The sequence below is a fragment of the Diplotaxodon limnothrissa genome, linkage group LG17 (assembly GCF_057381915.1).
Source record: "Diplotaxodon limnothrissa isolate DT_005_m linkage group LG17, D_limnothrissa_male_GT1.1, whole genome shotgun sequence".
Lineage (NCBI taxonomy): Eukaryota > Metazoa > Chordata > Actinopteri > Cichliformes > Cichlidae > Diplotaxodon > Diplotaxodon limnothrissa.
The window spans coordinates 17,495,467-17,518,613 of NC_140612.1; the positions used below are offsets into that span (position 1 = coordinate 17,495,467).

The window sequence follows — 23,147 nt, forward strand, 5'->3', positions numbered from 1 at the left end:
CTAAATTCCGTTTTCATGGATGCCTGGATGTTAAACTCAATTGTTACACCTGGTAGAGCAGAACGCTGATCATTTTATTAAAGATGAAAGACTTTAGACAGTTTTTCAACTCTCAGTAATGCCATAGTGATCATTTGATATATGGACCTGCAGCGGAGTTTAGGTCCAGACACGGCTAGTGACATCAGACTGAACAACCGGATAGATACACTGTCACAGATACTTGTCTTTAAGTGAAGATTTAAGGTGATAGGAAATATAAATAAATGCAACTTGAATCTTTACTGAAGCTCAGTGTTTGGCACAGAGTTCATGTTCACTGCTGTAATAACTAATAATGATTAATATAATATTGGCCATATTATATTTACATTACCAAAGTGAGATGACTTTAGTCTCATGAACAACATTAGCTAATTGTTATTTACTAGCTAATCTTAAATGACTGTTCAGTAGAGAAATGAAGCCCAAAAATCATGTTTTACAGTCCTGTGGTCTCAGCCTCAGATACTTATCAAATCACACAAAGCTCATGTAGAAACAGATGTACAAAATATGTTCTCCTTCATTTCTGTCAAACAAAGCTGTATGAAACATTTCCATGGAGAATTTTTCTTTTTGCAGCATTTTTCTTTTTGCAAGTGTTTTTCTTTTTGCAGCATTTTTCTTTTTGCAAGTGTTTTTCTTTTTGCAAGTGTTTTTCTTTTTGCAGCATTTTTCTTTTTGTAGCATTTTTCTTTTTGCAGCATTTTTCTTTTTGCAAGTGTTTTCTGAAGTTGCAGTCCGTTTGGCCTCTCAGGGCCACCGTATTTCTTCGCTGAAAAATAGATTTCTCCTCAAACACTTGCAACTGCAGTTTTTTTTTTTTACATGCAATTTTTTTTATGTCCGCTCAATTTTTTTTTAACGTGCGCTCAGAATAGTGGCACAAAAATAACGCCATACAAAACCACCGTCACTCCTAAAACTTCCTCCCGTTTCTTAACAACTAATTGCCATGTTTTGATTGGTTGACATGGTACATTTTTCGACCAATGGGAAAGGCTGGGGGGTGTTGGTTTCATTTTTGCTCACAGGCGGAGAGTGCTTTCGAGCGTTTTCCTTATAAAATGCCGTTTTTACCGTTCATTCCCACAGTAAATATAAACAACGATAGTATTCAGGAAGAAAAACAAACACTGCATATTTTTTAATCACAACTCTGGTTTTACCTGGCCTATCAACACAATTTAAAAACTGGTATAAAGTCCACACTTTTTCCGTCAATTGTTCCGTCTGTCCTGCTCACATCTCCAATGGTTGTCCACGTTGTTAACGTGGCTTCACTCCACATCAGCCACGGCGCTTTGCCAGCTAGAACACCGGTGTCGGCACATAAGGACGCTGTCATAGCCTGTCAACGACGTTGATTAGCTGCGTATATACGTGAATGTGAATCGCGTGATTGGCTGGACTATGGGATAAGAGAATGGTTCTAATCCTATACGGGAGCAGCCAGTCACTTACTGACTAACACTGCAAAACAGAATTGTTAACGTATTTACATTAATTTCAATTCAGGTTAGAATTTCTTTTTTGTGCGCAACGCAGATTTTTCCTGCGCAGAGACCGTGCCAGCAGTGCGCAATTGCGCACGCGCGCAGCTTAGAGGGAACATTGGATATAACTGATGCCTTCAACCTCATTGAAACAGCAAAATACAAACTTAAAGGAGACTTTGTGTTTGAAGAAATGAATGTCACACATCCTGCAGTCCACCAGCTAACAGAAAAGCTCCTACCTGCACAAAGCTGCACATCACGTGATATCCAAACATGGGCAGGCTGGGCCGACTCTCCCTGTAAACGTGGACAGTGTAGATGGACATGATAACAGGCTCCGGGTGGCTGCCGTCCATCACCAGGATGCTGATCTTGCTGTTGCCGAGGCCAACCGGGTAGTTCGCCATCCTGAAGGAAGAAACTTCTTGTTAATCCTGCTGTTGTAAAAGTGGCTGCAAGGAGGTGCTCTAAGGTTATCCTCTGTGAAAAGGAGCAAATGGAGCTACAAAGCCAGATTCACATTTTATTTGAGTTTCATATATCCAGCATGGATCACAAATCTAAACTGAAATAAAACAACTCTTGTGTCCCTTCCTTTTTCCTTATAAAAGCCCAGCATAATGCTAATGCATGACAGGGAGTCCTCCCTTGATGGCACCTGTTTCCAAACCATGACTCCAGCAGACGTTAGCAGCATAGTTAAAGCCCAGAAGAGAAGTAGTAGTAGCTGGTTGCTGTCAGTAGGCTGCTGCTTGCTTCATGCCCCAAATCAAAATGGCGAATGCTATAAAGCAGTTCATGCTCTGATTTTACTTCAATAGAAATGTGTTAAAAGAATCTAATAAAGGAAGTACATCTGTTGTCTGCTTAAACATGCTGTCCAATCAAATGTCACATTTCGAGGTTCCTTTCATTCAGGACTATCTCAACTGCACCTTCTCTGCTGTAACCTGTTGGTTTTTACAGTCCTGGTCTCACCTGGGTCCTCGGTGTTCATCCAGGTGGATCCTGCAGGCCGAGCTGACAGGCTCCGGCCGGATCCGAACTGTCATGGTGTCAAAGGTCACCTCTGCGTGGTACTCCTTCACCAGGGGATGGAACGGGGGGTTCAGAATGAGGGGGGGGTCTGTGTAGATCTGTCGAAGGTGGGGGTCCACACAGAGACCTGAAACAGAAGAATCAGCATGACGTTCGATCTCGAGGTTCTACTTCACTTCACCCATGACACCCACCACTAATGAACAGAGCTTTCACAGTAGAGTACTGAGCAAGTCCCGCTAGGAAGCCCCTGAACCTGTTTGGGGGTAAAACCATCTCCTGTTTCCTCAGGTAGAAACCAAGCATCATCCTCTAAGGCTGAAGCTGGAACTCCGTTAAAGAAAAAAACTTTGCGGATGCTGTGATCACACTTTGGCTGCATGGATCAGAAAACCTCTGCAAACTGCATCCACTAACCACAGCTTCACTTCCACTTGTACGTTAAAGCAGATAACCGTCAGTGAGCTGATGCTTTTCCATCTGCAAACAAATGCCATTTGTCCTACCGCCACCAGGAGGCACAAGTGAGTCTGTCCATATCTACATTAGTGTGACAGATATGAGCAGTACCAGGACCAGCGATGAGCACATTCTTCCTGTGCTTCTCTCACAGGTGTAGGTGTGAATGGCTGTCTGTGTTAGCCCTGTGACAGACCGCGTACCTCTACAGGTGTAATTGCCTGTCGCCTTGTGACACCTAGAACAGGTTGTATAGATTGAGCAGCATCATGTGACCACATGTGTTTCCAGATGTCAGGACAGGTCTAAAATCCACATCTCACCTTCGTCCTGTGAGGAAGACAGAGCTGGTTGCTGACTGGGCGGTTCGTCTGTCCTGTGGGAACATCAGACATAACCCTTCAGTGAACATCTAAGTTCACACACAATGGATCATCTCACACCTGTGAGCCTCTTACCTGCAGCTCCTGTTTGTTTTCAGCTTGTAGAAACCTTCGATCTGGGTCAGGAGGTCAGAGAGGCCACGAGGCAAGGATGAGGAGGAGGAAACACTGGGATAGAGCTGTGGGGACAAACAAGGCAGACACACACAGTTAACACTGCTGAAGAAGAAGATGATGAAGGAGGTGGGGCTTAACTAACCGGCTGAAACGCTGATGAGGTCTTCATCAGCAACTGAAAGTGCAGCAGAAGAAGAAACTCGTCTTCAGACAAACAGACGCCAAGTGTCCCTGTACAGCCACCGTACTGACACACACACACACACACACACACAGAGTCAGGTGGGTGACATTTAATTTTTTCATTTATTAATAAAAACAAACAGAATCTTTTTTTTTTTTTATGAATCAAATAAATGTCTGTAGGATGTCCATCAGTTTTAATTCATTTTAAACTCAGTGTTTCTAATGCTTTTATTTATTTCATTTTATTTGTTTTGGTTAATTATTCAAAAAAATACGCTTTTTATTAGTTTATTAAAATATTTATTCTTTTTCTACACATTTTATTGAGAATCTATTGATTATTTATTGTTATCTTTTGCATTAAGTATTCATTAATTATTACTTATTCATTCATTTTTTTCCTGACATGGAAAACTCCTACTCCTTTAATGACAACACGCTACTCACCTGGCTCCCCTCCCTCTCCGAGGACAGGTGTGTGTGTGAGGACAGGTGTGAGAGTGGCGGCAGCAGGAAGTCCAGCGTGTCCTCCAGGATCAGGTCTTTGGTGATCTGTTGGTCGAAGGCATCGTTGCTCAGAGCTGACACGTTTAACTGTGTGTCCACCTGAAAAGGAGAGGCAGACCAATCATAGAGCAGCTGAGGTCAAGGCGCCCTCTGCTGGTTATTCACCTGAACACCTCAGGCTGGTTGTATGTTTGAGGTCCAGTAAAGTGTGGTTATTCTCAGGTCCAGTCAGAGACGGAAGCTCTGCTGGGTCATCATGTAACTCAAGGGTGGGCAACTCCAGGCCTTGAGGGCTGGTGTCCTGCAGCTTTTAGATATCACCCTTGATCAACACACCTGAATCAAATGATTAGTTCATTACCAGCCTCTGGAGAACTTCAAGACATGTTGAGGAGGTAATTTAGCCATTTAAATCAGCTGTGTTGGATCAAGGACACATCTAAAACCTGCAGGACACTGGCCCTCATGGCCTGGAGTTGCCCACCCTGATGTAACTCAACCTCCAGGTGTCTCAGCAGCTTGAAGCTTCTTCTCTTCTTCATGAGTTTGAGACCTTTCACCCAGAGGAGGCAGAACGTCTCTGAAGACCAGCTGGAAGGCTGAGCTGAACTTGAAAAGATAATGGTCAGACTCTTACCTGGACTACCACAGGTGTGACAGAGCCGCTGAAGAACAAAGTAAAGGTGAGCAGCTGGAAGCACAACAGACACCTGAAACACACAGTAGTGACAATATGAGCCACCACTGGGCGCAGACTGCACACACTCAGTAGACATGACAGATCCAGTCTGAGGCATTTTCAAGTTTTCAGCTGAAACCAAAACAGACACCCAGACACTGCACCATCCTTTCTACCCACCTTTCTTTCTTACTCACTCCCTACTTTTCTACCTTCATTTCTTTCTACCTTCCTACTTTTAGCTGCAGTTTGAAGCAACTGCAGACAGACAGGTGTGTACTGAATCTGGATTGTGAAACAGGAAGTAAAGTTAAGAGTTTCAGCTCAGAATTCACCTGCTTATGGTTCGCTGCTTCTTATTGGTCGACGCTGCAGCCGCCTGCAGCACTTTACTTATCACCTGCTTCACCTGCCTCAAAGCCTGATGGGAGGCTGCTGGATCAAGGTGCTGCAGCAGGAAGTCCCTGAGCTGACAGGAAGAGGAGGAGCTAAAGGCTAACAGCAGTGGTCAATGATAATTTATCGTCCCCAATGGGAAACTGATTTGCAAGTGAAAGAGGATGTGCTAGCAGTGAAGTGTTAGCAAGTCCTACACAGGAACATGTTTTACCTTCACAGGTCGGCCCCTCGGATGCTGAATGGTCATTACCACGCTGATGTCATGCAGGAAAGAAGTCAGCGGGGTCACTGAGGTTACCAGGACATAAACATTCACCATGGCAACCAGAGCAGGAGGCGGGGCTTGGCTGTCAGGGAAACTTTAGAGAAACAAGAAACGTTACCTTACAGAACTCAGACAACTTCCTGTCAGCTGGTCACATACAAACCTGTCCAGAGGAATCTCCACCTTCTGATTGGTCGATCCACAGGCATGAGGGTTCATGGGTAAACTAGACTCTGAGAGAAACAGCAAGAGGTTAGCTGAGACCTTCAGATTAAAGCTCAGTTCCAGGCAGTGCTCTTATTTGGCAGTAATGTCTCATGTTGGATGAGCACAGATCATGCAACTTAGGCCACAATCAGCTGATCTATCACATTTAATCTAGATCAATAAGCTGATTTGATTTACCTGCTGCAGACTTACCTGTCAGCTGGAAGTGTGTATAGAAGTGACACAGACCTCCACCTATGTTTGAAAATGCCTCTATCAGCCCAGGCAGCAGGTTCACCTGAGCACACACACAGTTTAGCTGTTATGTCATCAAACATGCCGTCAGTTGACACAGACAGGACAGAAGGGGCTCACCGTCTGATGACGCTGCAGGTGAGAGAAGGAGATCCTCCTCAGACAGCTCTGCTCTGACGTGCTGAGGCACAGCAGGAGGCTCCACCCACCAATGCCTGTAACCATGGAGACACACAGAAGCCTCACCTGTAGTTTAGTGGAGCTTTATTCACAAAGCGACAAATCACGTCAGTCAGGTAGACTCAAATCAACGGCAGCCTGTGAGGGACATCGTCTTCGTCACACTTTCAGAGAGAATAAAAGAGCCACCTGCACGAGTCCCAGCTCGCCCCAAACTCCTTTAACTGTGAAAGACCACAGAATCCAAAACCACCGGAGGCCTTTTCTGCTTGTTTTACACAAAGAAAACGGGAACATGTGGAAGCGATTGTTGACAGGAAACGCTCTGCGGTGGGCTTTTTGCTGGAGCTGTTAGGTTTCAGCAGAAAGAGAACGAAGCAGGATGTTCAACACAGACAACTTTACTTCAACAGTGAGACCATGCTCATGCTGTGAACCAATAATACACAGATTTAAACCTGATGTCCATCCCTCCCTCTATCTGTCCTTCTGTCTATCCATCCATTTGTCCATCCATCTGTCTGTCCATCCATCCATCCCCCTACAGTGAAGACGAGTTGAGCTTCTGCTTAGTCTCTTTCTGTGTTGTTTTATGACCAAACATGAGCTAAAGGAACTTCCCGTTCCAGCTTCCTGTCGTCCTCGGTCTGCAGAAAGCTTCACTTCATGCTCTCAGGTTTCTCTCAGCTTCTCCTTAAACCTCAAGCTTTACTGTCTCACTGCTCCTCAAACATAGGGGGACACAGACAACACAATAATGTGCCTGCCTCTGATCACATAAGCCAGTCAGTGAAGGCTTTATTACTCTGATCTACAGGTTCAGGTAGAGGCTAGGTTATTGTGTAATTAATAAATAATAATACATGACTAAAGCCAACATGTTCTTACAGAGATGGTGTAAACAAGGCCTCTGGTGATACTGATATAATGTTTCTTAACACTGACCTAATGAAAGGAAACATGGTGATGAATCTTTGATGAAGGGTGTTAAGAAAATATCTGATAGAATCATCCAATCAGAGGTTCAGATCTCTTTGCCTCCACAGGATTCAGTTGATGTGGTAATGAACATGTGAATAAATCTGCATCATCATTGTTACCCTCACATCTCCCTGAATTGTTCATGATGTTCAGTGCTGTTGATAAATCATCTCTGAATTTGACATCAGCAGCTGGATGACCCTCTGGTCTGTTTTTTTTTTAGGCAAAGTGGGTGGGGTTAAACCCAGAGTGACAGGAAGCATGGAAGCCCCTCTGTGGTAACAGGCCATTTTTCGGTCTTGTGCATGCTCATGTTTCTCTGCCGTGACATGCACTACTGAAGTGATTTTCCACAAACACTTGCTGAGGTCCATCTGCTTTCACAGGAAGTCTCCACCCTCCTCCACCCACAGGAAACCCTGACCTCTGCTCGCTCATGTCGCTGTTTAAAGCTCCAGCAGGGCGGGGCCGTCTGAGCGCGCTCACACTGTTTACATGCTTGATATACAGAGACTGTGTGTGTGTGTGTGTGTGTGTGTGTGTCTCTCTGTGTGTGTGTGTGTGTGTGTGTGTGTGTGTGTGTGTGTGTCTCTCTGTGTGTGTGTGTGTGTGTGTGTGTGTGTGTGTGTGTGTGTGTGTGTGTGTGTGTGTGCGCGCGCGCGCGCGCGTTTGTCTTTCTGACAGGTTGAAATGTTTAAAGAACGGTTCATTCAGGATCAGATTCAGAGTGTTTATATTCCCAGCAGCACCTGAAGCCAGCACAGCACCCCCTCAGATGTATATTTACCCTGCGTGCTCCTCAGGAAGCTGCTCGTCTCGGCGTATCTGGACAGGTGGACCTCGTAGTCCATCTGCTGCAGGACTCTCTGGTACAGCTGGACCTCGGTGTCTGAGGTCGGGTGTCGCCCCGTCAGAACCACGGCCCGGCGCCGGTGGGGGGTCCTCTGAGACGAGAGCTGCAACTGAGGGGGCGGCAGGAGTTCGTGTGAATCAGAATACGAATCAGAATACTTTATTAATCCCTAAGGAAATTATGTGGGTTACAGTTGCTCCAAGACAGTAATAGACTAAACTCTTTAAATAATACAATATGTTACAGAGTTTACAAAAGTACAAATTGGTGTGGAGAACATTTTTGTGATAGCTTTAAGAGAGTTTGACACAGCTGAATGACACCCGGCATGGTAGAGCTCCAGTTCATGAAGCACTCAGAGATGAACATTTAAACCATGAAGCTGTGTTAGCCCTCAGACTAAGGTCAGCTTGCCGCTCTGATGATGGCTGTCTGCACACAGCCTGTCAGGTGTTTCTTCTCACCAAAGAAGAAGAAATGCAGTCAGCTCAGGCCTGCAGCTCTGAGGCTGGGATGCTGTTTTCCTGTCGGGTCAGTGGCTGTGATGTCAGCCTCACACTGCTTCCTGTTATGCTTAATCTAACACCTTCAGCTTCCTGTCAGCTGACACAACGAGGCAGCAACGCTCCGCTGTCTGGACTCCAGACAGATCGATCACAGACAGTTCTTTATCAACTGGGATTTTTACAGAGAAAATTCCAGATTAACTCAGCAGGAGGAGCAATATCAGACCATCAAGCCCACATTCCAGACTGATGGACTGAGTCACATGACCCAAAACACCCTCATCTCACCCCCTCCCCGGTTTTAATGTCTCACTCAGTTTAACGTGATCTGTGATCCCAGCGTGTTCACTGCTACAGGATTAGAAATGAGAGAAATGATTTTACACATAAATACATTAGAATTATGTCATTATAGCAAATATTAAACCAAATGACAAACACACATTTTTAATTAACCTGTCCAAACAGCCAATCAGAGTCCAGCTGATGGATCAGACTGTTTCAATTACGTTAACCCGTTCAGGACCCACTGACCATCACCCATGGACTGGACAGTATTTTCTGGTTAGTCAGAGTCTTTTCAAACCTCTGAGAGCTCATGAGGTAACATGGTGTGCTTGTCATGGTCCTCTGCTCCTGTCAGACTGGATTAAAATAGATGTTGAGAATCTGCTCCCAGCAGTAAATCCTCACGTCTGACTGGAAGCTGTGGGGAGGAACCAGAGAAATGAACAGCTGATGGCCAACAGCTGAGAGTCAGCTGACACAAGAACAACATCGACCTTTGACCCTGAAGAATGGTCAAAGAAAAGCCCAGAAACTTCCCGAAAGACCTTAAAAGGTTTCATAACACATGAAGACACTAGGGACGGCCTCTCAAACATCAGACACACCAAAGAACCCTGAAGACACAAAGACAGAGCCTAGAATTTCCTAGAGGTGGAATAATCAGGCCCTGCATCACCCGGACACCAGTACATACCACAAAATACCTGTAGCATTCAGAAAAACCTGAAAGACTCAGGAAAGAACCCTCCTGAGAGACTGAGAAAGACCCCAAAATACTCTGAAAGAGAAGGAATCCTGCAAGAATACTCAGAAGTACCCTGAAGTCTGTGGAGACCATTGTGTTCAGGGTGACCTGCACGGTGAGCCCTCCTCTGCTGTCGCTTTAATTCTGCGGAGGTCGAACAACACACACAGCAGAAATACAACATTCAAACCTTTATTTAAAGGATTTTTTTTACGTCTTACACGCTAATGAAGACCGTTCAGATGTATTGATGAAGTTTGTTTGTCTTCATGCATAAAGACTCAATAATAAATTCCTTCTCAGATGTTCCCGTCCTGTGGGTCGGCAAAATGTTTTATCGATAAAGTTTTACTGAGCCACAGCATTACGAAGATGTTACAGCTCTTCTTGAGTGGTGTAAATCTAAACTCATTATCAAGTTTTCAGATGAAGATGGAGTGAAAGCTCATTAAAGCCTCAGCGTTACTCCAACTCTGACCTCTGAGCTCTGAACACGACACTCAGTAAAAGGTGAAGGATGAGCAGACAGGAGTTTACAGCCCTCATAAAACAAAACAAACACTGTGAGTGTGTGCGTGTGTGTGTGTATGTTTACACTCTTGTTATCTGTCAGAAACTGGATCCTCGTGGCAGAAATATTTCTATCGGGACACCAAGCACCAGGACACACTTAAAATACCCAGAACACATGCCAACTGGATTGGCTGGCTCTGATTGGTCCATGCAGCTGTCAGTCACCCCGTGGTAAAATAAAACCCTCGTGCTCACAGTCGTTCATCCGTCTGTGTCTAAAAATATAGCAACAATGAGACAGAAGGAGCCTCGGCCCAGCAGGAATCCTCCTCCAGTGGATGCATTCAGAAGTCCATTCAGATATCAAAACGTTTTAAGAAGAGTTCACTCCACTCTGCTGTCTCAGGGTCGTTCACATGTATTTGAAGTGTTTTAGTTAAAACAGAGCTTTGGGGTCATTTTGGGTTCAATAATAAAGTTTATGTGGAACCAATGAGACAGTACAGTAATAAAGCGCCTTAGGAGAAATCTAAACACATTTGAGGAAGTTTTAAAACAATATGATTTTCACTAAACTCTGACACATGATAAAGTGGAGTACAGTTTGACAGAGTTTAACTGGAGTGAAAAATATAGTGTTTGAAAGGTGACGGTCATCTAAGACTCTGGAAATAATAAAAACAGCCTGACATTTGGTGATGGGATAGTGGGGCGGAGCCCTCAGGTGCCTGAATCTCACTGGCTCAGTGCAGATGCTCCTTAAATGTTTGCTTTTGTTTTAATTGAGTTTGGTGAGCAGCTTTACTAAACTGATGCTGGTGGGGGTCATTATGGGCCACTCAGAATGACGTCATGGTGTGACGCAGATATGCTCACCTGTGCGTGTCTCTGCAGAGCCTCCAGAGTGCACACAAACCTGCGGGTCAACATCTGGAGCGAGGGTACCTTGTAGCACACATCTGACCGCACCGGCTCGTCCCCCACCATCAGGTACACACAGAGTACGAGCAGGAGCGCGAGCAGCAGCAGGGGCGGGCCGGAGCGCCGGCGGAGCAGCGGGACGCACCGCATCACCGGAGGGCGAGCTTCACCGTACCTCCGTCACCTCCATCACCTCCGTCAGCTCAATCTGAGCCCACTTAGGTCAGCACAGAGCATGCGCAGTTTGAATCCTTCATTAGAAAATAAAGTCCTGCTCACCCGAAGACACGGGTGAGCGCGCAAGAGAGGCCGTGACTGCCGTGCTGCTGAGCCGTGCGCGGACCTGAGATCAGACGGAGGAGCCACGAACTCCGCAAACTCCGAGCTCACTCCTTTAAATGGACACTGTATGACTCCTCGAAGTCAAATCTGCGCCGTCCTCCCCTCATTATCTTCTCCTACTCCGTCTAAACTGCTTTACCTCCTGTGCTGGAGCCACGCATCAGGCTGGAGCTGCTGTGGAGTAGCGGGACACCATCTGGTTTGAGTTAAAGCCAGCAGCAGGAGGAGGAGGCTCCGTCGTCAGGTTTCAGGTCCTGGGTCCGTCCTCTCCTCCAACTTTTCTGCACACAAACAGGAGGAAGCTGCTTTTCCCCCTCTCTGCAAGGAGTCTGCAGGAGGTCAGCTCCTCCTAGTCCAGATATTTCAGGCGCGCGCACTCCACGTGCGTGATATATATATATATATATATATATATATATATATATATATATATATATATATATATATATATATATATATATATATGTGTGTGTGTGTGTGTGTGTGTGTGTGTGTGTGTGTGCGTGCGTGCGCGGATGTGTGACTATGTGAGTTAAAAAGCTCTCACTGTTTCTGCTGACCAACAACTTTCAAACTGCATCTTTGTACTCTAAAATCTGGAAGACTGGCTGGCCCAGAACTACAGCTGGCTAAACGTTCCTATTCCAACGGGACCCCCACACCCACCCACAGAGCTATTAAAGGGAAATTATCCACAGAAATGTAAACATATTTATCTGCTATTTTGACCCGAGAGTCTCCTGGCTGACCTCTGCCGGACGGTAGAGGAACTGCAGCTACATCAACTAATAAAAACAAACTATAAAGCAATGATGTGAACTGGCTCTGTGGTCTTCAGCAGAGGTGGGTAGTAATGAGTTACATTTACTCCGTTACATTTACCTGAGTAAGTTTTTGAGAAAAATGTACTTTTAAAGTACCTTTTTTGCACAATACTTTTTACTTTTACTTGAGTACATTTGTGAAGAAGAAACTGTACTTTTACTCCGCTCCATTTGCAAAATTCGACTTGTTACTTTTTAAAAAATAATGCCACCCAGGCAAAAGAAAAATAGAAAAGTATATTGTTCTAACAATATACCTTTCATGTTTGAACAATATAATATCACGTTATTACAATACACATAATTATCACGTTCGTACAATTTAAATATTATATAGGCTACATCGCAGCTCCAGTCACGGCTTCCATCACTGTCTTTTAGTGATGTGTAGGTCGCGAATGAAATGGCTCTTAGAGCCGGATCTTTGACGTGAACGACGCGAGCCGGCTCCTTATCGCGAGCCGTGGGTTGTTTTTTTTCTTTCTCTCACCCTCTCTCTCACACTTTTTTTTTAAAATTATTTGCATATATATGAGTTCTTGTGTATAAATACCAGAGTTGGGACTAACGCGTTATTAAGTAATGCGTTACAGTAACTACGTTATTATTGTGGTAACGAGCACGATAACTAGTTATTATGCCAAAATCAGGAACGAGTTAGTCGTTACTGGGATTTAGATAGGCTTGTTATTCGTTACTTCGTGTGGTGGCTATCGCGGAGCTTCCACAGATTCAGTAACATTAGCAAGTGGTGGAGGCCAGCAGGTGGATGAAGGAAAAGGGACGCAGAAGGAAAAGAGACCCGAGGCGGCCGTCGGTCCAAGTGTGAACTGAACTTCAGGTAAGAAGTTATGACCTGCAGTCTCTCTGGGTCAGATATGAACCAAGTTTAGGTGGAGTTTATTTTCGTTATTCTGACTTTTTCCGTACTGCGTGCTAGCTAGCATGACGGAGTTTCTATACAGCTGGGTGGTGCTATGAAGTTAATGATGTTGAACTTTATTTTGTTCATAAGTTATTAGAGTTGCCAACCTTCCCGTCTGCTATTCAGAGAAAATATTACACGTTTCTTATTGAGGTGAAAAGAAACAGTTTGTCCCGTAATTCAGCTACAATGAAAAAGGCACAAAGCTGGAGTTATTCTGTGTCTTTGCTGCACAGCTGCCTCTTCTTCTCTCATTCTCCCCCCTCCCTCTCCCGTTTCTACTTCAATCATGAAACTGATCAATGATCAGCTGATCGTCTCTCTTGTTTGTTTATCGCCCACTTTGCGCCGAAAGAGGAAACCAGCGGATGTCGCGCTAAACAACAGCAGCGCGTTTAAGCTTGATCAGCTGTTGTTAGAATTTATTTAATATTAATTTCTAGTATCAGCTGATGTTTGCTGGAGCCACAGCTGTAAAGCTGCTGGTCATGATGTCGGTTTGGATATGTGGTGAGAGGGAAACATGAAGATGAAACCAGGAGATGTCCTTACTGAATCATCAGAGCTGAACAGGTGATGGAGAAACAGGTTTACCTTTTAGGTGACATGAATGAGTTGAAGGGAAGTTATCAACAGTTTCTGAGAGACTAATAACCCCAGGATCCTTTTCTAAGTAGCTGACAGCTGGTAACTGTGCAGGGGCAGGTCTAGCAAAGTGTTGCCAGGGGGGCATGTAGGGCATTAACAGGGAGAGGGGGGCACAAAGAAATACTTTTCTTTCTTATTCTCATTTAAAATGTCTAGCTTTTAAAAAATAATTATCTGAATCTTACAACAAACGATTGATAGATTGATGCATATATACCATAAAAACAGTGTACATCACTGTCACAACAGTGTTTGTTTTCATTCAAAGGCTTTATGATTTTTCCTATAATGGTGGGCCGGTCTCTAGTCAAAATGCCCGGGCCAATTTTCTGTCCCAGTCCAGCCCTGTATGCAGCTCATCTGCAGTCTGGTGTTACCTACATCTTCCTATTCAGAAGGCAGAATTTCTGAGTTCTGAGTACAATCGAAAGCACCACGACTGCAGTTTTTGTGTTGGATGTAAAAGGCGCACATGACTCTGTGACGTAGGCTAGAATCATGGCAGCAGTCAATGACGGTCCAGGCGTGGGATTTCTCTCGTGGAAATATGCACATTATCTTTTCCTTTCTATTGGTAGGTGGCACAGTGCACTTGTGGCAAGTAAGCAAGCTAGAAGACTGGCAAAGTAATGGAAGCAACACATTAACAAGAGAATTCTGAGTAAAACCAAAGTACTTTCCCTAGTAACTAGTTACTTTGAAAGTAACAAGTAACTTGAAGTAACGGAGTTACTTTTGAGAGAAGTAACTAGTAATGTAACTAAGTTACTATTTTAAAGTAACTTACCCAACACTGATAAATACACAAACAAAACACATATGCTTTCAATTGTGTAATTTAAGTGATCTAGGTAGCTCTGTTTTGGAAGTTCAGTTAATGCTAGAAATGTGTTTTGGAGTTTGTACGTGTTTTGTCTCTAGGGGCCACCGCATATATTTATATATAAACATATATAAATAAAACCACTTTTTTTTAACATTAGTAATTCCTTTTGTGCATAATTTTATATTATTGTTAATAATAAATTAATTAAAGCAACAAAACAACCTGAAGAGCCGGTTCAGAGCCAAAAGAGCCGGTTCTCTAAAAAGAGCCGGAAATCCCATCACTACTGTCTTTCTCGTCTTTTCCCAGAGTAACAGCCAAACATTGGCTAGCACTGCTTAGCCTTGCACGCATTCTTATTTTAAACTTAATCTGGAATTCATTGCAAACTGTTTGTGCGGGATATGAATGACAAGATTTTGTTTTTCTACAAGAGTTAGTAAAAACATCTCCAGTGTGATCAAATCTTCTTGCCAAACATCTGCAGCTTGGCAGTGTATACAGCACTATAATGACCAGACCTAATTCTTTTGAAAACCATACATCTTCCACAGGTCTCAACTTCATCAGACATCACCTAGACTCAGAGGCCAGCTGAATGAGGCCAGCACAAACAGTGGCCTAACCGACTAAGATGATGGATCCATGGGGTCAGGAAAGCCAGAAGCAATGGAGCTGGAGAGGTACCTTTCATGTCCATTCACTGGAGGTGTGGATCTATTACATGGCGTTCCTCACATCAAGAAGCTGTCGATCAAAATCAGTACAGCTCTTCCTGCATCTGGAGCTTGTGAAGGACTTCTCAGTCATGCAGGACTCCTGTTCACTGCTGAACAGTTACAGCTTCACAGAAAGAACGTTGAGAGCAAACTGCTGCTGAAGCTTAACCATCACTTCACTGAGTGAAGAAATGGCACATTTTTGCTAAATATGCAGAAATAGATGCACACCCATACAATTTATGGTAAACTGAGCTCCCTTGTATGTACATATGTTGAAGATGCCTCGTTCTAATGTTTTCGCTGAGGCTGCTGTGGCATTTCGAGCAAAAATGAAAATAAAGTTGACAGCATATCGTGTCACTGGAAATTGTTTGCACTGTTTATATATTTATATTATTTACTGTAGGCATTGGTGAAAAAAGCTTTATGTTGTGAAAAACTGAAATCTGGAAATTAGAATTGTTGTGCCTTATTTTGTTGATCTTTGTACATATATTCCTGTTGAAAATACTAAAATCTGTATATTTATTTTTGTCTGATAGCATTTATTTAAAAAATAAATCAGACATTTCAAACAGTTACTCGCTACTTGAGTAGTCTTTTCACCAAGTACTTTTTTACTCTTGAGTAACTTTTTTGAAGACTACTTTTCACTTTTACTTGAGTAATAATATTTTATGGTCCAGTAATGCTACTCTTACTTGAGTACAATTTTTGGATACTCGACCCACCTCTGGTCTTCAGGCTTAGAAACTTGCGGATAATCTTTGTACACGGACTTCAGAGACACACAGATTTAATGAATAAACGGCACTACGTGGCAGCCTGAAGTTCTCACCCACCAGATGTTTACAGTTGTGACAGCCGCTCACAGCAAAAATGAAGGAAAACTGTTTCCATCAACGCTTCCTGTTGATCCCATTAGGTCAAATAACAACAACGCACCAGCTGATTTACCAAAACATCGCTTTATTGGACTCTTCATTTTAACATTTGTCACACACACGCAAACCAACACGGCACAAACCAACACACACACACACACACACACACACACACACACACACACACACACACACACACACAATACATTCTGGCTTACTATGGAGGTCAAATGAGACTCATCTAATTTGGCTCCAACGGGCATTCATAGTTGTAGTCCAACAACCCATCCTGTTTGTAGTTTTAAATGAGTGAGAGGGGAGCATGGCCTCATGGGAAATAATTTCAGCTTTGGGAAAAATCTGCATATAATGGAAGGAGACAAAAAGACCTGGTTTACAAACTTGGCTATTCCAAGTATAATCCCAGATTAACCAAATATAAAACCTGGGTTGTATCTGTGCTCTGACAGAAAGACTCATTAATTATTCTGACCAGTTTAAAATGTCAAGATTAACTTCACTGAATCTGAATAACAAAGACTAGTTTTGGCAGAGACTGTGGTTGTTTTTAGGCTTAGACTGAACCCAGATTTTATTTCTCTCAGAGCTGACATCACTTCCTCCACACGGCTTTAAATCCTCAGTGTCTGATGATGAGCAGTTTGCTGTTGGTGACCTCTGACCTCAGCCGCCTCTAATGAAGGTTACAAGGAGATGTGTCTATTTATGGCGGCTGCCCCTCCTCTTCATGGCCGCTGTGCACTGAGGGCAGTACCACTTCCCCTTCGGGGCCTCCGTCAGGCCAACACAGCCGTAGTGGAACCACTCGATCGGACACTGAGGACATACACAGACACGGTCAGCACATACACACAGACACCCGTTTCCACGGGTCAGAACCTGAAGGTAAAAGACTCACGTCTGTGTTGTCACAGCCGACCATCTCTCCATAAGAAACCTGAAACACAGAAGAGGAGTCACCATCATTCTATGAGGCCTCGTCAGTGATTGGTCCATCAGCAAACCTGATGTATGCGTGTATGTGTGTGTGTACCTGGTTACAGATGCAGTATCGGGGCTCGTTGGGGTCGTAGGTCCAGTCCACCTGACTGTTGGCCTCGGCTTCAGGCAGCACCGATGCCTGCTGGGAGAGCTCCTGAGCGAGCGCCGATGACGAAGAACAGGACGACAGTGAGGAGGAGGAGGACGACGAAGATGACTGATGGTTGGAAGACTTAATGCTGCTCCTGTAAAACAGAAGAAGAGTGAGTGTTTATCCATGCTGAGCGCTGGAGGCAAGAAGCCAAGATGGTGGTCTTACTTGGACTTGCGTCCTCGAGAGTCAGAGGTGGTGCTGGGGGTGAGGGTCTGAGTGAGGGTGGAGGCAAGGGCGGAGGAGGAGTATCCGGCAGTGCTTTCCCGGGACAGAGCGAAGTCCCTGCCCAGCTGGAAGTCGTTGTTTTTGATGGCCTCATAGCTCGCTTTGAGGCTGGACGTCCGCCGGCCCTCCTTCATCTGCTCACATGGATACATCAGCAGTAAAACGTTTAGGTCATGCATGCATGCATGTTATACTCTGTATGATACTGTATGTGACAAATAATAAAGCTTGTTTGTTTTGTTTGTTTGTCAGTAACACAGACAAGCACATCCCGTAGCCGGATGTCAGATTTTCTACCATCTTTCAGTCCTTGAACTAACAAAATGTGATTCAAGATGTCTGATTTAAAAATTCTTTGACCTGCTCATCTCAGACTGACAGTTACTTGAAATTTCAGGTTTGAGTTATACCGGAAACCCAACTAACACAGCAAAGCAGCAGAGCTGAGGCACTGATGATGATGAACAGGATGTCTGCAGATGACTTCAGAGGTGATGGAGACAGATCAGCTGCTCATGCGTTCTCTGTGGAACAAACGTTTCTGGAAGCTGTCGCTTTTTTCAAAGAACCTTTAAAAGATTTTAACTGATCCAAAACGACAAGTTTGGCCTGCAGGTGAAAACACCTGAGAAACTCCACCCCTTCTCTAACTGGATGTTCTCTCACCTGAGCTGTGGCCTGCACCGCCTGGGCAGCAGCCATGGTGATGGCACCGGCTCCAGCTCCAGCTCCGGGCCCTGAGGACAGCGAGCTCAGGTTGTAGGCCATAGGCTGGGAGGAGTTGACGCTGTACGCATTGTTGGTGGACGAGGATGTGCTGTTGGTACGGCAGCCTGCCGAGGACACACAGGTGAGGCAGGCAACACATGGCAGGCGGTCAGAGTGCTCTGGTGAGGGTCGTGGCTCTTACCTGGCGTGTTCTCTTTGGAGGCGTCTGACGTGAGCGTGGACAGCAGAGCTTCAGACTTGAACTTCTTCTCTGGGACGTGTTCTGTGGTGTGGTGGCTCGGAGCGCTATATTTTCTCTCTGAGAGCACACAAACATGCAGTTAGCTGACACTTCCTGTTTCAAACTGAAAACAACACAATACCATCATCATGTCCCGCCCCAAATTCATCTGAGGTTCACACTGCTTCAATCTGACACCATGTTTATGTTTGCTGCTGTTACCATGGTGAACCATGGTGTGGCCAAGAGTGGGTGATTTCAGTCGGTTAAATCAGTGTGGACAACTCAGAGAGGCTCACTGTGCTTATGTCACAGCTTCCGCATCAACTCAAATGATCCCGAATGACCTCAGCAGGTAAGGTCTAACGAGAACAAGTATCGTGACGCTAAACTTTTAAAAGTTGCTAACAACAGCACGAGGACGAAGCCAGAGAATGAGGTTAGTGTGGTCTAAAACCCAGGTTATCACTGCAGTTCAGGTTGATGCGTGATGTGTGACATCAGCAACTGGGAACACCTCCCACCTCGTTTACATCAGCATGACCGCTGCATGTTTCTGTATTCTAACATTTTAACAACTATTAATCATCCTCAAAAAAATATTTTTATTTCTCATTCTCAGATGAACGACTACACGCCTCTGAAGACGCTTTCAGGGATTCATATGCATGGATTAGGTGGTCAATCAGTATGGATCAGGAAAGATGCAGGCAATGATCCAGACAGCAGACAAAAAACAGATCTGGTGTTGCTGTGTACTCACTCTCTGTGGCGGCGTGTGAGTGAACGTGGTGGTTGTTGACAGGCTGAGACGGGCTGTCCATCTCCAACGATCCTGAGCACAGATGTGTGACAGGAAGTCAGGCACACGTTACAGGAAGTCTAACATTCCCCTGCCGAATACAACCAAAGAGCTACTCACGTCTCTCAAGGATCTCAGTGATGCCAGCGTTGTCAGCCTCCAGCTCCATCTTGAACTTGGCCAGTTCCTGGTCCAGTTTACGCAGGTGTCGGTCCACCTGAGACACAGAGGATCAATGAGGTCAACAACGAAAACCAATTTTAAACCAATCAAGCAGCTTTTCTGTGACACATGAATAATCTTTAAGTGTTGGGCTGATGGATGTCTGGATGTGTTAATAATCACACAGATGCCCCCAAAAGTTGATTCTTTTCATCTGGACGTAGCATTTTCAATGGGAGAAATGTTTCGTCACTCATTCAAGTGACTTCTTCAGTCTCAGCTGACTGCAGGTTTCCCCAATCTCATAAACAGTACATTTGCATTATGACTGAAACTAACACCACTGAAGGAACAATGGGCTGGAAGGTCAGTTCCTTGGCCATTAATATGCAAATTCTCATAACCCTTGATCAACATTGACTGATCAAATCTCACAGATGAGTGATCAATCTAACCAATCAGTGATTTATAACTGAAGGGTCTGAGTTTAGCTGGTATCTTTCAGTGATAGTGACCATGCTCTCAGACTGCAGGAAAAGTAACTCCTTGTGCTTTTTTAGTGGCTCTTCAAGGTTCTTTCTGCCCTCTAGTGGCGGCTGTGTGGAATAACTGAGGGTTCCTCTGAGATTTCTACACGTTAAAGCTGTTAAAGCCTAAATGTGCACCTTTGCCATTCTGTGATCACCTGAGTGACACCTGAAGGAAACCTTTACTCACCAGGTCATAGATCTGATTGGCCAGCTGGACTTTCTCATCTGCATCTTCCAGAGCTTTGTAGTAATCCTAAGAACACACACAGGTTTAACCCAAAAACCCAAGACACCCACCCACCCACCCACCCACACACACACACACACACACACGAAGAATCCGCCACCTCTGACCTTTTTAATGACCTCCATCTGCTCCTCTCTCCACTCTGGTTTGTTCTTCTTGGCGTTGACGAAGAACTCGATGACCTTCTGCTCCAGCTGATCCGTGGCATCTGAAGGAACAAACAGGAAAGGACGTGAGAAAACGCAGCACTCAGCATTTTACCATCACGTGTGCAAAGTCTGACTGCGGCCCTCCCTCAGGTGTTTCCTCTCTGTTGGTGAACTGCAGATTTATTCTGAGCCTGGGGATCACCTTTGGACTGTAGTTCTAATGAAATCAGAGCTGAGGACTCACCTGGTCCACACTAACCTGAGTGTGACTCCCTCAGGTGATTTGTTTTTGAGTGTTTCCTGCCAGCTGAAACCTGCAGCAGTGAGTGTGCCATGTGTGGATAATATTTGTTAGATTTTGTTGATTCGTGATTGGATACGCTCTGCAGTATAAATGTGCAGTATAAATAAAGTTTGATTAAAACTTTATTTCCCCAGCTCTCACTCAGTGAGTGCTCCTGTTATGTCACAGATCTGTGCCTCTGAACCAATGTGACTAAAGCTGAAGCAGTTTCATCATCTATTTGCAGCAACAAAAACATAGTATTCCAGAAACATGCTTTGCTAATTCCAATCAGCGCATCCAACATTACCTGCCCGAAACCGGAAGTGGCGTCATCTTCGCAGAAAATACGGTTTTTTCCTATAGAATACGCTGGTGGTTTTTAAAATTCATTTTTAAGTTTATGGCTTTCTGTACAGTTTCTGGGATGCTAAGAACTCAAATTACACTGCTGGAAATAGCTCATGCTGTTTTTTGCAAATTTGCATTACAATAATTATTTTCATTTTTCCTACAGTATATAAAAATCTGTGTATGTCAAAAATAAAACTATGAATACACTCAAAATAGATTTCCTGTGGTTGGAACCTATTTTGCGCAACTTTTTTGCATTTACAGTTTTGAGGGATATACCCCTGAAATTTCTCTAACTAGAAATATGTGTAAAAAACAAACAAGCAAAAAACAATGTTACATTTTTTTTGGTAGTTTTATTGCACTTTTTTGCAATTCATGTAGTTACTATAGCAAATTGAAATACTCCCAAAAAATATCACTACACCATCTAAAAATATATAGATAAGCTCTGGTGGACTTGGTTCTATGGTAGGTCTTAAAGGGTTAATATCCTGAGGTTTAAACAGATAGAAAAATGACAGCAAAGTGTCCAGCAATACTGGCCCTGTATTTATTTGGTATCAGATCAATACTTAAATCTGCAGTATCACACAGCACTAGCGCCCAGCACAGGCTCATTCAGAGTATCCCTAACACTCATTTATTATTACACCTTTCAGAGTCGCGTTTATACCATTGTTACAACATTGTTCTTTTTCTGGCTGCACACACAAGCGTTTAGAAAGTGGTTTAATTGATCTAACTCTAAGTCCAATTAAATTTGTGTCAGTGATTGAAACAAAATATTTTAGAGGAAATGATTACTATTTTAATAATCCTTCATTTTAAATTTCAGTTCAAAATTATTTAGTTTGTTCAGCAACTTCATAATTTATCAAAACATATTTTACTAAAACCTTTTTTTAATTTAAACTTAAAAAAAAATAGATATTTACAGAAATCCTATTAAATAATCTCAGTTTAGACCAAAGAAAACTGATTATTTTTTATTTATAAAGTGCTAAAATAGTGATTAGGACCTCCTGTGAGCGTCTAACAGCGATAATCATTTTAAAGTTGCTTTATTAGCAACTTGACTTTTAATGTGCATGAATGTGAACTTTCGGATCGGCAGTAATAAAGGGGAGGGGGCCCTGTGGGTGGATGTGACCCTGCAGGTGGTTGCTGCGCTGCAGTATCGTGCTGGTATCTACTGGGTTTCAGCCCGTTAGCCGCCTCTGCTAACGTGTGCTAATTAAGTAAGCGCCATTGGGCGGTCATCAGCGCCGGGACGCGGCTCTGTTGCTTGGACAGTCCCAGCAGGGCTGCCGCTATGTGTGCATGCCGCAGCGCGCGTGTCCCCGGTGTGTGGCGCCGTTGGCGGCAGGGTTGTACGTACTCTGAACCTGCAGGTCCATCTCCCTCATTTCCGTAAACCTGTCGCGGAGATCCATGGGTAGCTGCTCGATCACTGCCAGGAGAAGAAAAGGCGGTTACCTGCTAGCACGGCTAGGCTAACTGCCGGAGCCGACCTGGCCGGAAAATAACACCCATTTAACGCGCAGCAGAGCCCTGTGACACCGCTGCCGCTTCGGTGCAGTCCCATACTCACTCTCCAGGTAGTCCTCCAGGTACAACATCGTGTTTAATTTAAGGTGTCAGTCGTTTTCGCCGACAATTCTCTGCTTTCAATATGGCGCCACCTGCCAACGTCTGCTCAGAAAAAAATACCCAGAAAAAAGGAGGTCACAGATGCTGACGCAAGCGTCTGCCCGCGCTCTGATTGGTTCACATACAGGCAGGCGTTGACAGGACAGATGCATCATGGGAATTGTATTTATATTTACACTTCTTTACGTCTTTTATGCACTACTATAGTAATCCTTTATTTATTTATTTGAAAATAAAAAGCAAGAGGGGTGTTTTTCTCAAGCCTTGTAAACTATTTCATTTCGACTGCACATTTACACAAAGCTTTTGGACATTTTTTTTACCTGAAAAATTGCATTAATGACCAGCTGAAAATTATATTTACTTTTCTACAAGAATATGTGGACAGAAACAACTAAAGAGATTAAGAATAAATCCATCTCACCATTTCTGTTCAGATATGT

The 23,147-nt window shown here is 44.0% G+C and overlaps 3 protein-coding genes across 3 annotated transcripts; all 3 read right to left on the reverse strand.

The window, feature by feature from the left end:
- Nucleotides 1–1,665: 1,665 nt before the first annotated feature.
- LOC146614836 (cadherin-like and PC-esterase domain-containing protein 1) lies at nucleotides 1,666–3,732 on the reverse strand. The gene is made up of 5 exons (XM_085375839.1): nucleotides 3,681–3,732; nucleotides 3,497–3,600; nucleotides 3,362–3,414; nucleotides 2,520–2,706; nucleotides 1,666–1,949 (listed from the first exon to the last, which is right to left on the reverse strand). Exons 1-5 carry the CDS (start codon nucleotides 3,705–3,707, stop codon nucleotides 1,739–1,741), a joined length of 582 nt encoding a protein of 193 aa, XP_085231965.1. The 5' UTR covers nucleotides 3,708–3,732; the 3' UTR covers nucleotides 1,666–1,738.
- LOC146614837 (uncharacterized) lies at nucleotides 3,730–11,550 on the reverse strand. The gene is made up of 9 exons (XM_085375836.1): nucleotides 10,979–11,550; nucleotides 7,985–8,159; nucleotides 6,157–6,251; nucleotides 5,995–6,079; nucleotides 5,738–5,807; nucleotides 5,521–5,668; nucleotides 4,869–4,941; nucleotides 4,172–4,330; nucleotides 3,730–3,785 (listed from the first exon to the last, which is right to left on the reverse strand). The coding sequence occupies exons 1-9, from the start codon at nucleotides 11,171–11,173 to the stop codon at nucleotides 3,745–3,747; spliced, it is 1,041 nt and encodes a 346-aa protein (XP_085231962.1). The 5' UTR covers nucleotides 11,174–11,550; the 3' UTR covers nucleotides 3,730–3,744.
- Nucleotides 11,551–16,279: 4,729 nt separating this feature from the next.
- On the reverse strand, nucleotides 16,280–22,754 carry ing3 (inhibitor of growth family, member 3). Its single transcript, XM_085375492.1, has 12 exons — nucleotides 22,646–22,754; nucleotides 22,433–22,504; nucleotides 20,373–20,473; nucleotides 20,206–20,271; nucleotides 19,447–19,543; nucleotides 19,288–19,359; nucleotides 18,486–18,602; nucleotides 18,242–18,408; nucleotides 17,516–17,709; nucleotides 17,249–17,441; nucleotides 17,114–17,152; nucleotides 16,280–17,031 (listed from the first exon to the last, which is right to left on the reverse strand). The coding sequence occupies exons 1-12, from the start codon at nucleotides 22,671–22,673 to the stop codon at nucleotides 16,915–16,917; spliced, it is 1,263 nt and encodes a 420-aa protein (XP_085231618.1). The 5' UTR covers nucleotides 22,674–22,754; the 3' UTR covers nucleotides 16,280–16,914.
- Between the last annotated feature and the right edge of the window lie 393 nt (nucleotides 22,755–23,147).